The following is a 17,780-nucleotide window of genomic DNA, read 5'->3' as shown; positions in this document are numbered from 1 at the left end:
ACAGCCACCCTTCAGGAAGTTGTAGAGAGCGATGAGGTCACCCCTGAGTCTCCTTTTCTCCAGGCTAAACAACCCCAACTCCCTCAGTCGCTCTTCATATGGCTTGTGTTCCAAGCCCCTTATTAGTTTCGTTGCTCTCCTCTGGACACGCTCAAGTAACTCGACGTCCCTCCTAAAGTGAGGGGCCCAGAACTGGATGCAATACTCCAAGTGAGGCCTCACCAGTGCCGAGTACAGGGGAAGGATGACCTCTCTGCTCCTGCTGGCCACTCCATTTCTGATACTGGCCAGGATGGCATTGGCCCTCTTGGCCACCTGGGCACACTGCTGGCTCATATTCAATGGACTGTCAACCAGCACCCCCAGGTCCCTTTCCACCTGGGCACTATCCAGCCATTCCGTCCCCAGCTTATATTGGTGCAGGGGGTTATTGTGGCCGAAGTGCAGTACTCGGCACTTGGACTTATTGAAGCTCATCCTGTTTGATTCTGTCCATGCGTCCAACCGTTCCAAATCTCTCTGGAGAGCCCTACACCCCTCTAGCAGATCTACACTCTTTCCCAATTTAGTGTCATCAGCGAATTTACTAATAAAAGACTCTAAGCCCTCATCCGTGTCATCAATAAAAATATTGAACAGAACTGGCCCCAACCCAGACCCCTGAGGGACACCACTGGTGACTGGTCACCAGCTGGATGTGGCACCATTCACCACCACTCTCTGGGCCCGGCCATGCAGCCAGTTCTGAACCCAGCAAAGGGTATTCCTATCCAGACCACGGCCCGCGAGTTTGTCTAGGAGTAAGCTATGGGAAACAGTGTCGAAGGCCTTGCTGAAATACAGAAAAACAACATCTACAGCCTTCCCTGCGTCCACTAGCCAGGTTACCTGGTCATAAAAGGTGATCAGGTTAGTCAGACATGATCTACCCCTCCTAAATCCGTGCTGGCTGGGTCTGATACCCTGGCCGTCCTGCAAATTTTGCATGATGGCGCGTAATATAAACTGTTCCATTATTTTGCCAGGTATAGAGGTCAGGCTGACTGGTCTATAATTGCCAGGATCTTCCTTTGCACCCTTTTTGTGAATGGGTATCACATTGGCCAGCTTCCAGTCATCCGGAACCTCACCAGTAATCCATGACTGTTGGTAAATGATGGAGAGTGGCTTTGCAATCTCATTTGCCAGCTCTCTCATTACCCTGGGGTGGATCCCGTCTGGTCCCATAGATTTATGAATATCCAAGCATTTCAATAGTTCTATAACAGCCTCCTCTTGGATAATGTGGGGACCATTCTGTTCCCTAAAACCATCAACCAGCCTAGACGGACAGGAGTCTTGAGGGCAAGTCATCTTCCCATTAAAAACCGAGGCAAAATAGGCATTAAACACTTCTGCCTTCTCCTCGTCTGCAAATACTAACTTCCCACCTTTGTCCAGTAAAGAACAAAGGCTGGTCCTACCTTTCTTCCTACTATTAATATATTTATAAAAACATTTTTTATTATCCTTAACAGCAGTCACTATCCTGAGTTCAAACTGAGCTTTGGCCTCCCTAATTTTTTTCCTGCATACTCTAGCAGCCCTCTTGAATACTTCCTTGGAGACCTGACCCTTTTTCCAACTCTGATACGTCCTCTTTTTATTCTTAAGTTCCTCCAAGATCTCCTTTCCCAGCCAGGCTGGACGTTTGCCCCGTTGACTGATCTTTCGGGATACAGGAATGGTTTGTTCCTGCGCCCTCAAGATCTCTGCCTTGAAGTAAGCCCACCCTTCCTGAACACCTTTATTTTTAAGGGCGGCTTCCCAAGGGACACTCTGAATTAATCTCTTAAACAGGCCAAAGTCCGCCCTCCGGAAGTCCAGTGTATGAGTTTTACTGGTGCTCTTCCTAATATCGCCAAGTATTGAAAACTCTATTATTTCATGGTCACTCTGCCCCAAACGACCTCCAACCATCACATCCCCCACCAGCCCATCCCTATTTGTAAATAACAGATCTAATGTAGTCCCTTCCCTGGTGGGTTCATCTACCAGCTGTAACAAAAAGTTATCCTCCATAGATTCTAAGAATTTTCTGGATTGCCTCTTTACTGCTGTATTAAGTTCCCAGCAGATATCTGGTAGATTAAAATCACCAACAAGAACAAGGGTTGATGATCTTGAAACATTGCACAACTGCTTATAGAATAAATCGTCTACTTCTTCTTCTTGATCGGGTCGATGATAACAGACTCCCAATATGATGTCGGCGTTGTTGGCCTTCCCCTTGATTCTTATCCATAAACATTCAACACCTTCTTCCTTTGTTTCAATTTCAATGGCAATGAAGGTTTGCTTAACATAAAGAGCTACGCCACCTCCTCTTCTTCCTTTTCTATCTCTCCTGAAGAGTCTGTATCCAGCCAATGTAGTACTCCAGTTATATGAGTCATCCCACCACGTTTCCGTGATGGCAACTACATCATAGCTTTGCAGTTGTACCATGGCCTCCAGCTCTTCTTGTTTATTGCCCAAACTGCGTGCATTGGTATACATGCACCTCATCTGGGCAACTGAGTTCACCCCTATCTTACGCTTGCAATTCTTGGGCCTGCTTCCAGTTATCTCAGCTGGTTCCCATTCCCCCTTCAAGCTTAGTTTAAAGCTCGCTCAATGAGGTCTGCCAGTTCATGAGCTAAAATCCTTTTGCCCTTAACGGAGAGGTGTACCCCATCTGATTCCAGCAAAGAAGATGCTGTAAAAATACAATGAATAGCTGATTAAGAGCATGATATACAAATTCTTCCTACAGTTTGGTGTTTATTTTTTTTTCTGGGAGTAAATTTACAGATTTTCAAGCAGTTGCAACTTTTCTGTAACACAATAAACAGAATGAATCAGAAAATTATCTCATTGAAGTTGTTGGGTTTTTTAATTTGTGCATAGCTGCTTTGAGATATTAGAGGATGGAGTAATATTGTGCAGAGCTAGGGAGTTGGATATGGAAGTGGAAATAGTCTGTGGACAAGGAAAAGTGTGTTGTTGTGATTGGATAAGAGGATGAATCTAACTAACCAGGAGTATCAACTCTGAGACTTTGCAGCAGTACACCCCAAGGCTGTTACTGCCTCACTTTGAACTATGATTAGCAGGAGCTACTTTGTTTGTGCCACAATAAAATATTTGGCTGATTGCCCCAAGGAAAAAAGATAGAATTTTATTGCTCTTATACATGAGGATGGGATCTAAATTTTTACTTACCCATCGTGATACCCTTAAAACTTGGCACCATTTAGTTTGTAATTGTTTCCTTGTGTAGTTACTTTGTGGAAAGGCACCTGATACCTGGTGCCATGTGAATACCAGCTTAGTAACCTTCTTCATATGTGCATGTATTTGCTTAATGCTGATCAATGTATAGGCTTGGAAAAATTCTTCATTTTGAGTATGGATTGTAATGAGAATAACCAAAGAGATTCTCTCCACTTTCTAACCAATGATTTTAAAACTTAAGATCTCATTTTCCTTGTGTCTCTCTAAATAAAGATGATTTTGGGTAGAGTGAGTGATGAGTACTTCTTTGTTTTCTGTTGTAAACACAGAATTAGTGCAAGACTGATGCATTTCTCAGGGCTTTTCATGGAAGTTGGAGCTGAAGTGATGTGGTCAGTAATAAAAAGTCCATTCAGTGCTGCTATGGAGGGCAAGCCCCATTGTTCTCATTGGTCTTGCAAGTTCTGCTGTGTCTAAAAATTGTTGCATCCATTGACTAAAGCTTTACCTGTAGGAAGAAGAGGAGTCTAATTCCAAGAACCAGCGAAATTACTGGCTTCAGGACTGTGTGTTGTCCTTGTCACCAACCAATGACCTGATGGTAATAGCTAATGAACAGAAAGCTGTCTTCTTAGTGCGTAAGTATCCATTCCACTGAGTGCTTATGCTAGGACACTTTATAGTAACCAAAGCAATATTTGTTTGCCCCACTCTCTTCTGTTTATCCCCCAAGTCATATCTTCAAGAATTTTGAAGTGTTTTATAGTACACGTCATGCATTTTCTAGGTGCTGCTTGCGAAGTAAGTTGCTTTGTCTTTACTTTTCAGCTGTGTTTTGATCTGTGGAAACTGTTTTGTCACATGAAATGCATATGTGTTATAACTACCTAGTTGTTTTAAAATGCTCAGAGACATTGACATTAATTTTTCTCAGTAAGAAAAACTAAAGTTTTGGTTTTAGCCATTAGAAAATGCTTGACCTTAGTTTTCTTTTTCCTTAAAAAATTACCTAAGCCAGTATCCCTCTTGGAAAGGAGTATTAATGTGAATATTCTTGAAATTCCACCTTTGACAGAAAATTCTTGAATACCATCTTAAACAATGGGTGGCTTTGTATTTTACTCTAAAGTAGGGCTCTGGGAACTTTTAAAGGTATCACTAGTAATGTATGAACACTGCTCAGCCAACTGCTGTTTATAGATGTGCTGTTGTTTGGGGTTCTGGTTTTTTGATGGCTGCAGTGGGTGATGTGAGGAAGATGAAGGGAAACATCCTGATATGGGGACAATTATAGCATTTTAAAACAAAAAATCAGAGTGTTAAACTCAGATTTGCATAGTTGGGCAGATTGTATTGAATTGTCATACTGCTTTGTCATTCCCTGCAAAGCTGTCTGTTCCAAACCTGCTGTAGACCTGTTGCTAATTTGTCATCAAAATTGGAAAAACAGCAGTACACCTCATTAAGTTCTTATTGGATCAAGCTTAAAAAAGTGATTTAAATCGCTGGAGAATGGATTAATGAATGCCTCTGATGAACTTTACAGTGGCAACTGTCCCCCACTGGGCAGAAGTGTCCCTGTGCCTCAGGTTTTAGGTGTCAGACAAATGGCACACAGCACTAACTTAGTTTTGGATGTCCATTGACACCTGGGAAATGATTCAACAATCAAATGCCAGCTGTTACAGCACCCTGTGAATAACAAAGTATGGTGTCTTCTAACCCTGAATTATGATGCAATGATTAAAGATTGTCAGATTTAATGTGGGTATTTATGTTCTTTTTGGCAGTTAAAATTTTCTATTCATTGTAGCTCATGTTCAGTAGTGTTCCCAGAAGTTTTTCCTTGCTTAATACTTCTTTCTGAAGGATGCCTGTTTCCTGAATTGAACCTTTTAAAATTTGATGGGTTACTGTATGAATATTTTTAAACAAAACTAGATATTTCAAAACTTTAGTGTCTTATTCCATGTAAATTTCTAAGAAAATGAGTCCTTTAGAAAAGTCACTAAGACTATATTTTTACTTTTATGCTCTTCAAGGTTTGTAATTGGCACTTAATCTGAGTGTGGTAGGATGTGTTGTACCAAAGAGAAAAAATAAAAATAGAACTATGTTTGTGAGATGCAAAACATTGGAGTTTTATAGCTGGTGTCTTTATCTTTCATGGCAGCTAAATGGAAGCACAGTGACAAGGGAAAGGAAGAAATGCAATATGCTGTTGGCTGGAGTGGCTCTTTGAATGTTGAAGAAGGGTAAGTGTTGAAATGCAGCTGTGATTAAGATGTTATTTTCATGTTTAACAATTTGTAACCTGCTTTTTACTTGTTCTCTTTTTCCTTTCATCTGAGTGCATTTGTGGTTTTATGTATATTAGTGTTGGAAACAAATAGAGTAACATGGTTCATGAGAAGCAGTATCTGCAAAGCTCACTCCTGTGTATTGCATGGTATCACAGGACAAGTTCTTACAAATTAAAAGAATGGTTCTCTGCAAATCAGTGTATTTGTGTGTAATTTACACATGCTTTTTCTAAGTTCTTGTTCTAGAAGGGAAAAAAAAAAGTACTTTTTGAAAAATCTTTTATAGTAGAGATGAAATTTTCTTAGGGAATGTTCAGCTGGAAATGTATGAAGTTGTTCTAGAAATACTTCTCTTCATTTTCAAAACCTCATTCAAACAAGCATTAAGTCAACTCTCTGATCAAAATATGATTTTGGGCTCTAAGTCACTTAGGGACTTGGAAAATTTGTTTTGGTCATACATTTGGTATTTATACAATATTTTTCCTTCATCTGTCTTCAAATAACCAGACAGATGCTTTTTTGAATCTCCCATATGGAATAAGATTTTGAACTTTGCTGGTTACATTTGCAGCCTTGAGTTGCTGTCTGCTTTTGAACGTACTTCCTAATGCCTTCACCCTTCTGTTTGGTGCAGGAGGTGTTGACTTCAGCTTTTCTCCAATCTGTAAAAATCATAATCCTTTTATAAAACTGCTGTTGCTATGCATTTGAAATTAACCTGACATTTTTTGTTAAAACTAAAAAAAAAAATTAAAAATCATTTAAGGGTTTGTTTTTTACTAATGTTACAGCCCTGAAACAGGTAGCTATGAAACAGGTAGCTCTGTTTAGATAGGGGCACTTATATTCAATACATTTTGATTTATTATTCTGTGGAGGTGTTAGTATAATATGTTAATTACTGTCCAATTGTCAAAAGACTTGACTGGTTTTGGTTGGCTTTTTGGTTGTAATTTTTTTTCCTTTCCCCAAAGTTGCCTTTAACTGAGAATGTTCTGTAGTGGCTAAGCTTTGCTATTGCAGGATGAGATGTCACTCAGATATTTAATGTTGCTTTGAGGATGTAATGAACTTGCAATTCATCTCAGCCTTGCATTTAGAAAGCTTTCCTTCTCTTATTGTCTACCCTGCTTATTTAGTCACTCTTTGGGAAATGGAGGTGACCTGGAATGTAAATAATAAACAGTACTGCTGGCATTTATGCTGGAAGTGCTGTTTGGGATATCATCTTGAATTCTATGCTGTCTCATAAAACCTTTGTGCTGCTTCTGTTTCCCCAGACAGTGTAAAACTTTGCATCATGGTAACAGTGAAATAACTTCTGAATTGAGATACTCTGACCTGCTCATCTGCTTGCCTTCTGCATGCTTTGCCTGTCATTGAGCATGCTCAGTTATTGCATTAACTGGGAAGACCATATTCAAATGCTGTCAAATTATAAGGCACTGAAAGGCAGGGTATATAAAATCTACCTAATTGTATTTTTCAAAAATTTATTTTGATATTTATGGTTCAGTTAGCTCTTTAAAAAAAAGTGGGTTTTATGACATATCATTATATATCAGAAGAAATAATTTACCTTTAGGCACATGAAATTCAGCTTGAATGTTCTGAACAGTAGTGACAGAATAATCAGTCTGTAATTTATGAAAGACAGCATTAACAAGTTACAAAAAGTCTGTTTGGGCATTCCTGAACTTGTAACTGAAAATGTCTTTAAAATGAAGGGACTTTTTTTGATTCTTATTGTGAATTTGATATATGGTGTGCTGCATTAATAAATTATTAAAACTTTCAAAGTGCTGACATGGCAAGACCTCTTGAGTGGAGTAAAATTTCCCTGCAAGGGAAAGCCACTAATTTTGTGTTTCTGTTTCTAGTGAATGTGTGAGTAGCGTATTGTGTATTCCACTGGCAAGTCAGAAGAGGTAAGGATGTATATGCATCACTAGTGTCCTTACATGACACTTTTTTATATCTCTGGCTTGGAATGGCATTTGTTTTTAACTTGAGTGTATCTTTGTGAAACAGGAGCTCCACAGGTCGCCCTGACTGGACTTGCATCGTGGTTGGCTTCACCTCTGGTTACGTTCGGTTTTACACTGAGGTGCGTTTCTCAGCAGGACAGGACCAGGGAGCTCTTGGCATAAACATCTGGGTGTTTTAAACTTTGGTCCCTGCAGATACTGCTTTTTTGCCTTCCCCAAGAAAAGGGACAGAAGTGTTCATACTTCTTATCCTTTCCTTTCTAGAGTGGAGTACTGCTTCTTGCACAGCTTTTGAATGAAGATCCTGTCCTACAGCTAAAGTGCAGAACCTATGAAATTCCCAGGCATCCTGGTGTCACAGAACAGGTTTTGTCAGATTATTTCAAAAGCAAAGTGCCAGTGTTATGGGGTATGGAAGGGAGTATTCTCTGTGAATCCTCTGTGTCCTTTATCAGTTTTTGATGGGATGGACAATTCCTTAGAACAGGAGACCCTTGATTTCTTATTCTAGATGTATTCATACCTGTATAGTTTGAGGATTCAGAATGTTTTTTGGAGTATTAGCTCTATAGATTTGTTCTATTTTTCTCTGTTTGCAAAGGAATACTTCATTCATTTTCTATTTATTCATTTATGTGCAAAAAACATGGTAATGCATTCATGAAGGGAAAAATATGTAACTTGACAGATGCCAAGAGCTATTCATACTCATTCATAAGAACTTAAATATTTCACAGAAACTAGCTAGAAATTAAAAAATATTTATAGGGCTAGGAACCTGCCTGTCATTATGAGTATTTCCTGCAGAGAAGGTTCTGCAGAACTCAGACTATTTAGTAAAGAAGGCAGCTTTCTTTACTTTTGGCTGAGTTGGCAAGTTTATGTGGAAAATGAACAAAATCACTGAAATTTTCAAGTTTTCTTTGTACAAATACTTTGTACATGATTTAGTGTGACATTTTTGGGAGCAGTTTTGAAATACAGAAGCATTAAGGAATTTGACTCTTGAATTTGTATCACCAGATTAGCATTTATGTGCCCAAGTGGTAATTAAGGCAGGCATTAATCCAGTTTCAGAATTTGGCTTCCTAAAACTGTAATACTTACATTCTAGATGAACCTGTTTTTCTGTCGCCTTCAAAAGCTGCTGTAACTTATGTATTTTCTTCCTAAGCCATTAGATATATTAAGCAAACAAATTATTAAAAGAAAATAAAAGTAGAAAACTATATGGCTAAAATGATTTTTGGAAGAGTTTAATACTAAATTTCTGTAGTTTTTCCTTAGTTGCCTGTGGCTTGTTTGATATGAACTCTCTGGATGTAATCCTCATTTTGTGTAGTTAATAGTATAAAAAGCCAGAAAATAAGCTGTTTTAACAGTAGCAGTGATCTATTTTTTGTCTCCTTTTTCTCATTTTTTCCCCAGAATGAGGAACTAAGTATCTTGTACCCAGCAGCAATTGTGACAATTGATGGCTTCAGCCTCTTCCAGTCCCTTCGTGCCTGTCGCAATCAGGTAGCAAGAGGTACGTGTAAGGGGAAATGTTTATTTTTCAATCTGTTAATAGTTCTTTTGTTTTTAGGAAATTTACTTAGATTAAATATAAAATTAGGGTGGAATTTAGATCTTCCTTGCTTCTTCATTGGTACATTGACACCTACTGCATTCAGGGATGTTTCTTCCTTTACAGAAAATGTTCCCAGAGCCCAAGTTGTCCAAGTAGTATTGACTGTCTTCTACATGTTCACTGTAATACTGTACGCCGGTTTTGGCCGAGATAATTTTTTTTTCTAGTAGCTGGTATGGGGCTGTGTTTTGGATTTGTGATGAGAACAGCACTGATAGCATGCTGATGTTTTAGCTGCTGTGGAACAGTGCTTACTCAGTGTCAAGGCTTTGTTTGTTTTTCACAATGCCCTGCCAGTGAGCAGGCTGGGGATTCCCAGAAACTGGGAGGGACCCAGCTGGTTCAGCTGACCCCAACTGACCAAAGAGATATTCTGTGCCATATGATGATGCTCCTGGAAATAAAAGCTGGGAAAAGAAAAGGAGGAAGGGCGAATCTTCAGTTATGGCATTTGACTTCCCAAGCAACTATTATGTATGATAAAGCCCTGCATTCATGGAAGTAGCTAAATACCTGCCTGCTGATGTGAAGTAGTGAAGAAATTTTATTATTTTGCTTTTTTTGCATGCTGTCTTTATCTCAACCCACAAGTGTTCTCACTTTTACTCTTCTGACTCTCTTCTCCATCCCACTAGGAGGGAGTGAGTGAACTGCTGTGTGGTGGTCAGCTGCCCACTGGCATTAAGCCACTGCACACTGCTGAGGTGCTTCTTAGCATGCCACTGTCAGTGGAATGTTCTTCTTCCCAAGAAAGACTTTATGGGAAGTGATAATGTTGGGATGATGGCAGTGGTGGTCCATGGTCTTTGTGTTCATGTCTAAGAGCTTTTCATACCTTGTTTGATTGTGCAGACTTAGATCCCGTTCCTTTAGTACAGTGCCTGTTCATAACTCTGATTTGGAAACAAGCTCAGTTTCCAGGGAGTAGAGGAGAATTATGTGACAGTACTGTGTGATAGATGGCACAAGGATGGTGTTGAGAAGGACTCAAAGCTTGTTGCAATGTCTGCAGCTGGAGTGCTGTATCTTCCTTCATTCTTGATCATCTCTATTTGAGGTAATAGATACTTTGAAAGTGACACTCACTGGTTTAGTCTTACCACTGTTCTTACCTCCCACTGTTACATATCTAGTGAGTGTTCTGACTTTGCAGGTACTCAGGTGGAGAAGTTTCCACTTACACATGCCCACAGAAATCAATTGTAGTAGCTTTTTAAAATTGTACAGCGTATTATACCATAATAGCTAGTAAATACACTATCTGCAAGTACAAAATGTATTTATGATGGAATATCGTGCAGTTTTCTTCAGGTAATTTTTAAAAATGTTTTAATTTGATGATGGTAAGTATTTCAGAAGGCCATTTTAACAGATATTCCAATGCATGTTAACTTAAAACTAGGTTATTTTGTGTCTTCAGATTGCATCAGTGGTTTTTTTTTCCTCTCTGTTATGTTATTCCTTTGTCTTTGACTCAGTAGAAATTTTTTTGTGCTTTATTGACTTTTGTCAGCTGCAGCATCTGGCAATGAGAATGTTCAACCTCCACCATTAGCTTATAAGAAATGGGGTTTGCAAGATGTGGATACGATTGTTGACCATGCTAGTATAGGTAAGCATTTCTGTTTAGTTTCAAATATTTTAAAAAATTAAATTCATGGTTTTGCGCAGTTAAATTCTGCTTGAGAGTGCTTAGTGATACTGATTGGATAGACGTACATAGTGAGTGAAGGCTGTCATAGTGAATGATCTCATTAACCACTATCAAAATATTTTTTATTTTCTTTTCTAGTCTAATTGAACCTTCCCTCTTACAGCTGTAACTAAATTGTTCTTTGTTGCTTGGTAAGAAACAGCTGAGAGAGGCCAGATCAGATGCAGTTATTTCCATTTCTGTCAGGTGAAAGAACTGTCTGGCAGGCAGGTTAAGACCAGTGTGGGTCTTTCCTGAGTCAGACACATAAGGAAATTTAAATTTGAGATGGTTCCTTTCCAAATAGGACAGATTGACTGATAGACCGTCAAAGACTTTTACCCTTCAGGATTTGCAGAAGCCTTGGTTCTTGTCAGAGAGGCATATCTGAGGGATATTAAGCTTAGTTTCTCTTCCACCCTTTCTACAAAAGCAGCTAAGAGGTCAGAAGGCTGCTATTAAGGCAGGTGAAGTGAGTTTGGTACATGTATTTTTGCTGCTGAACTCTGCTGAATTTTTTTTTCTTCTGAATGAACCATATGTGCTTTGTAATTAACCCAAGTCCATGAGGTTATTTCTGCCGTGTTGTTTGGCATTTCTATGGTTAAAGCTGTTCCTCTTCCCTCCCTGCTGAATGCTGGCTGGTCAGTCAAGAAGGCAGGAATATATTTATGCTTTTAGAGCAATTGCATGCCTCTGTTCTGAATGTGTAAGACATTCACTTTAATGTTTTTGTTAGGCATCATGACACTGTGTCCTTTTGATCAAATGAAGACTGCCTCCAATATAGGAGGATATAATGCAGCTATTAAAAGCAGTCCACCTGCCATGTCCCAGTATGTTACTGTTGGAGCCAATCCTTTCACTGGGTTCTTTTTTGCCCTGGAGGTATGTACTACAAAGCTGACTCACTGAAACTTTGAATAATTAATCTTTCTTTTTTTCTGTATGAGTATTTCTGAAGTATTCTAAAGTTCTTTTTATGAATACATTTCCCCTTCTTGATCTTCTGGAACGGGAATGATTTGGAGTGGATATGATAATAGTGTCTAGCATGGGTTCATGCTACTGAGAAATTTTATTTTCTATCTTAAATTGAGTGTGATAAATAATTTTTTCAGATGTGTTAGTTTATTGCCAACTAATGTTTTTGAAAAGTTATGTTAGTATTCTGTAAACATGCATCTTATGAATATTTGGAGGTCTTTAGCCTTTGATTCAACACGACCTGAGTATATTGTAGTGATTTCTTGTAGGAGAAAACTGCAGTTTGTGCTTAACTGTAGCATATTTACATCATCTTCTGTTGTATTGGAGGAAAAGGATGTCAGTGTAGCTGTGTCTGTATATTCAGACCCTAGATGTATGCTGTCCTTACCAGGATTGAAATTTAATTGTAAATGCTGGAATTGGAATTTTGGTTTCTGTTTCTTGCTTTCCAACAGGTTTGTGAAAAAACTGCTTACGTTGATATTTGCAGGGATGCCAAAGCCATACACCAGTCAGTTCTCTGTGATAGATTATACACAGGGGTTTTTTAACTTCTGTTGCAGACAAACATACTGAGCTACCAATGACTTTCAGAGGAGTTTGAAGTGGTAGAGATGTCAGAATGGCTTTTCTGGGGACAATGAATTTAAATTTTGCAGTCTTAAAGCTATGCTTTCTGAGCTGAAAGTCCATAGGAGCCCTGAAAAACTAATCTCCAGTTGAGTTCAGTGTAAGAACTGTTTCTTGGCTTTCTAAAGGTTTTGTTGCTTCATTTTAGGGTGGTTCACAGCTGACTATTGACTTTCTAAACACATTGTTCCCATATTTCAGGGTAGCTCACAGCCTCTGTTGTCTCATGTTGCCTTAGCAGTTGCAAGCAAACTGACTTCAGCATTATTTAATGCTGCCAGGTAATAATTTTATTTTTATTTTTTTTTTAGTTGTAGCCGCATAATATTTTTAGCACCATTAGTGTAATTCTTGTTATGTTCTTCTGTTGCAAGTGGCTGGCTTGGTTGGAAGAGTAAACATGAAGAAGAACCTGTCCAGAAACAGAAACCAAAGGTGGAACCTGCTACCCCATTGGCAGTGAGGTAAGTTGCGTTTTTTCATGGTCAGTTACTTTGCATGTCTTATGTTTTTAATTATTTAAATTATCTTGAAAGGTATATAACTGATGAAGACATGACTTTAAGCAGTAATGGTAGTTTGCAAGTCATTTGTTTTAAGCTTTGTTTCATTTCAGTTTATCATGTTGGACAAATAATTATTCATCTTCCTCGTTCCAGTGCATGGGTTCATTGTTACTGTACAGTCATTGCATGACGAGGCAATCACTTATCCTACTTTCTGAACTTTGCTTTTTCAGTAGGACTTAGGCAGAGCTATGATATATCTTGGTAAACAGAATGTTCTGGTTTGAAAGCAAATCAGTGAAAGACTCCAAGTCAGAAATACAATTTATTAGGAAAAGGGAAAAGAAAAACCAAAATACATGCAATACTACAAAAGCAAAAAACACTGGCAGAGTCAGAATACAACTTGACACCCTGTGGGTCAGGGTGTGGTAGCAGTCCAGTTGGATTGGTGGCTGCAGTCCTCCTGGAGTGGCAGATGTGGTTCTGTTGGAACAGTGATCCTCTAGGAAGAGTGTAGTCTTCCTCTGAAGATCCAGTGGAAAGGATGGCTGTTCCTCTGGGAATCCAGTGGAAAGACTGGTTGTTCTGTCCCAAATCCCAGATTATATCCAGGTAGAGATGTTTAGCTCCTCCCACCTGGATGGAGCAACTCACAACGGCCTGTTATCATTCTATGACTCATGTGGTGGGTCCATTAAACAAAAATGTCTCCTGGAGGGAGTTATCTCTGAGTCATGCGGAAAGGCATTGATGGGCCCATGAACAGGAGATAAGGAAAAAACAATCCCCCTGCTGGTTTCAGCAGTTCTTGTGAATGGGAATAGAATACATCTTAATATTGTAACCTGAGACACAGAGCAAGAACTCTTTTCATGATTTGCTTGTAATTTTATCCATACCTTCTGTTAGCTTAAAAAAGAAGTCTTAATCCTCAGAAGAAAATCTAACTATTTCTGAAGAAAAGGATGTGTCTAATGGCTTTGCTTCATTATTATTTTTTAGGTTTGGACTTCCTGACTCGCGGCGCCATGGTGAAAGGATATGTCTTTCTCCATGTAATACTTTGGCAGCAGTAACAGATGAATTTGGAAGGGTTATTTTGCTGGATGTTACAAGAGGACTTGCAGTTCGCATGTGGAAAGGTGTGGTAGTGATATTAGTGTAGCAAATAATAGTCTTCAAAACACGGAGGCATTTTATGTTCAGACTTAGAATTCTGAGAATTTTAGTACATTGCTTCATTACAAACCAAAGTCAGGTGTAATATAAAGTCCATAAGGGTATTTTTGCAAATCCCTGGAATATAGTTAAAATTTAGTCTGTTTGGTTTGTATTTTCTCTTGGAAGAGCTTTAGCTCTATTCAAGATTCTTTCTGTTGATAAGCTCTAGTACCCTTTCTAATTCTGCTGAGGAGATAAACTTTGAAAAATCAGTAAGAAGACATACAGCTTGTTAGATTCTCATTGCATCATGATGGCTGCACAACAAGGGACTCCTCAATGTCATTCATTGGTTTAATGTCCCGAGCACTGACCTGATGGGTTTTGGGGGTTTTTATATCTTCTTCAGAGGAATTTGTTCCTTGCCAGGGCTTTGCCAAGGGCTATGTTTGGCCACTTTCTGGTGGGTCCTGTGCCAAGTCAATGGACCAGAGTTCTTTATAGGAGTCAGAAGTTGCATGATTTGAAGCAAAGCTTAAGATTACAGCTTGATGCTCTAATCCTGTATTCATTTCTGCACATTTGTGACCTTCTGTCTTCTCTTACAAAGGATACCGTGATGCGGAAGTTGGTTGGATACAGACTGTGGAGGACCTTCAGGAAAGGGAAACTGAGAAGATGGATTCTTCTCCTTTTGGAAATGCACAGGGTCCAAGCAGGGTAGCTCAGTTCCTTGTGATCTATGCTCCAAGAAGAGGCATTCTGGAAGTGTGGAGCACGCAGCAAGGACCTCGGGTTGGAGCCTTCAATGTGGGGAAATACTGCAGGTAAGAATCAGGTAGCAGGTAGGCATGGTGGCTGTGCTGCTGCAATAAAGTGATGCATGGCTATGCCAGGGTAGAAGTGCTAGTGGTGCTGGCAAGCTCTTCCTGTGCTGCCCAGTGTTTCCACTGCATGCAGCTTCTTGTTCTAGAGGTGGGGATATATTGTCATATTTCATCACTCTACAGTCTTTTTCTGATAAAGGTGTTTTGCAGTTCTTAAACCTTAGCTTCATAAAACTTAGTGCCTTTTTATTTTGTTTGTGGACAGGGAAGGTTGCTAATTTTGGCCATTTTTAAAAAAAATTTCAGGTTGTTGTATCCTGGTTATAAAATAATGGGTCTAAACAATGTGACCAGTCAGGGATGGCAGCCCCAGACTTATCAGATCTGCCTTGTTGATCCAGTCTCTGGAAGTGTAAAAACTGTCCATGTACCTTTCCATTTATCACTGAGGTAAGAACTTTTTATGCTCTATATGAGTAATTTAACTTCATTCTTGCTTTTGGAAACAGTTGGATGCAGCAATTCTAGTGTTCCTTTTCAAGCTGAATAGTACTCTGTAATAATATCATTGGTTTGTATGGATTAACATGATTTTATCTATTGGGATGTTACCTTAAAGTAGCATAAATAATTTCAAAAATACAGTTTTATTGAATTATTACTTTTCATTCTCTTCACTCATACAATTAAAAATTCTTTTCCTTCAGTGATAAAAAGAGTGAACGAGCAAAAGATATGCATCTAGTGAAGAAGTTAAATGCTTTGCTCAAAGCTAAAACCTCAGATCCAGGTAGGTTCTCTTGTATAATTTCTTAAGATTGTGTTATCAAAGAGTTCTTGGATTTTCTGTAAGTATGCAACCACAAGTACAATTGTGGTGCATTCTGACAGCTCTGTGTGCTATGAGCTATGATCTTTAAGTAGCTTGAGATATCTGTTATTTTGTTTCATTTTCCTCAAGCTTATTTGGCAGCTTCTGCAACAGTGTCATCATCTTTGTCATGAACCCATATGCACCTTAACTGTTATGCAGGTTTACTTGCTCTTCAGAAGGCATTTAATAAATATGAATTTAAATTGTGATTGTCTTTATTTGCAGATGTAATTGAAGCTGAAGCAAAGGAGTTAATACTTGATATCAAATATCCTGCTACAAAAAAACAGGTGAACATTTAGAGTATACTTTAATAGTAGAAAAATAGTACTGCATTGTCAGAGTGCTAAATATTTCAAAATAAGTTGGGTTTGTTTTTGTTTTTTTCCTAGAATTACTTGAAACAAATAATTGAGCTGTTTATGGTTTCTGTGTGTTTTTTCTTGGTAGTTTTTTTACGACATATTGACTAGAATTAACTTTGACTTGTGACTTCCCCAAGGCATTGTCTGTGAATAATAAAAAGAGAGAAGACCTTTTGGTAGGAATAAATTATGCCACAAGTGTATGTGAAAGTGAAATACAGATGAAAAATTGTCAAAGTTGTGCTATTGTTGGCTTAACTTGCATATTTTAACAGTGAGATTAAGTGACTGTTTAATTCTCTTGAAAATCTGCTTAACAGGCTTTGGAAAGTATATTGACAAGCGAACGCATGCCACTTTCATCTCTCACAAACATCACTCAGACATTAATGGATAACTTAAAAAAACAGGGTAGGTGGATATTTATTTTGGTAATATAGAGAGGTATTTGCACTTTGTCTGCAGTGCTGTAAGACTATTACTATTGTATGTAGAAATGTTCTGTTCCACAGGGAGACCAGGTTTGGTCTGCCTAGTTTCAGTGCTAGGATGTTGCTTTTCTATGTCTTTATTTAAGGCAGACTACAAATAGCTTGCTGGTAAGTACGTTTGGCTAAGCTTGCTGGGTGCCAAGTAACTTGTGATGATATTTTTTTAAAAAACCAACAAAACAAACTCAAAAAACCTGATCTGAGTGCTTGTGTCCTGTAAAAGCATCCTGTAGAAAGAAGGTTCATAGGCTTTTGCCTCTAAATGTTTTAATTTATTCTCTCTCGAAAGAAGGAAGTGAAAATGTGACATGATCTGTGAATTTTAATGTACTTGAAGCACAAAATCTTTATCACTGAGAATCTGAGCTGTGACCACATCTAGTATCTTTTTTTTGGTGAACTTTGCTGAAATTAGTAAAATACTTCATGTTTTGGTAGAGATTTCAGAGCTTATGCCAGGAAGTGCCATTGCCGATTCAAAATCTTGTTGCTGAAAATCAAAGAAATCTCTCCTTCATTTCTATCAGTGGTAGTTTCTTTTTATGGTTTTCTTGAAGTACATAGAGGAAATTGAGACATTCACACAAGCAGTTCTCTACCTAAATTCTTTGCCTCATTCTAAATCAATAGTATTATCCATTTCTTTTAGAACTCCTATAACATCCAAAGCAAAACAGAAACATGGCTTTTAATTCTGAAGAGAGGTTGACAGAGTAGTATATTTCCTAAGTATGTTTCCTATATTTCTGTGTGTTTGTGCATTTTTCATCATTAATCTCTTGTCAAGCATAACATTATTTCCCCACAGTCACAATATACAGCAAACTCGACTGATGTTCCAGCCTTCTAATTTCACAAGAGTAGTGTTTTATTTCTCCACTTCTGTCTAGTAGGTAAAAGATAATTTGAAGCAAATCCTGGGCTCTGTGAATGCTGTGGTTGTGAATTCAAGGTCAAGTGATTCTGTGGCAAACTCTGTGTTTTTCTCTTTTTTTGATAGGATTTTAATAGCAATGTATCAAAAGTATTTAAGGGTTTGTAAATGAAAATCATGTTTAGAA

General features: G+C 38.5%; 1 protein-coding gene across 3 annotated transcripts in view; it reads left to right on the top strand.

Moving 5' to 3' along the window:
- The window catches only part of RAB3GAP2 (RAB3 GTPase activating non-catalytic protein subunit 2), a 46,289-nt gene that overhangs the window by 11,450 nt on the left and 17,059 nt on the right, over positions 1 to 17,780 (top strand). For 2 of the 3 annotated variants that reach the window (XM_063152235.1, XM_063152233.1), the window contains exons 3-18: positions 3,770 to 3,893; positions 5,429 to 5,510; positions 7,442 to 7,489; positions 7,593 to 7,668; positions 7,814 to 7,915; positions 8,978 to 9,077; positions 10,693 to 10,791; positions 11,612 to 11,760; positions 12,694 to 12,773; positions 12,867 to 12,956; positions 14,004 to 14,143; positions 14,773 to 14,989; positions 15,296 to 15,439; positions 15,697 to 15,779; positions 16,089 to 16,153; positions 16,549 to 16,639. In XM_063152235.1, coding sequence (XP_063008305.1) covers positions 3,770 to 3,893; positions 5,429 to 5,510; positions 7,442 to 7,489; positions 7,593 to 7,668; positions 7,814 to 7,915; positions 8,978 to 9,077; positions 10,693 to 10,791; positions 11,612 to 11,760; positions 12,694 to 12,773; positions 12,867 to 12,956; positions 14,004 to 14,143; positions 14,773 to 14,989; positions 15,296 to 15,439; positions 15,697 to 15,779; positions 16,089 to 16,153; positions 16,549 to 16,639 — 1,690 coding nt within the window. The remainder of the gene's footprint in view (positions 1 to 3,769; positions 3,894 to 5,428; positions 5,511 to 7,441; positions 7,490 to 7,592; positions 7,669 to 7,813; positions 7,916 to 8,977; positions 9,078 to 10,692; positions 10,792 to 11,611; positions 11,761 to 12,693; positions 12,774 to 12,866; positions 12,957 to 14,003; positions 14,144 to 14,772; positions 14,990 to 15,295; positions 15,440 to 15,696; positions 15,780 to 16,088; positions 16,154 to 16,548; positions 16,640 to 17,780) is intronic. The other variant, XM_063152236.1, reaches the window with a different exon arrangement.

Source organism: Melospiza melodia, chromosome 3 (genome assembly GCF_035770615.1).
Source record: "Melospiza melodia melodia isolate bMelMel2 chromosome 3, bMelMel2.pri, whole genome shotgun sequence".
NCBI classification, from domain to species: Eukaryota; Metazoa; Chordata; class Aves; order Passeriformes; family Passerellidae; genus Melospiza; species Melospiza melodia.
This window is presented reverse-complemented; position numbering and strand designations above follow the sequence as displayed.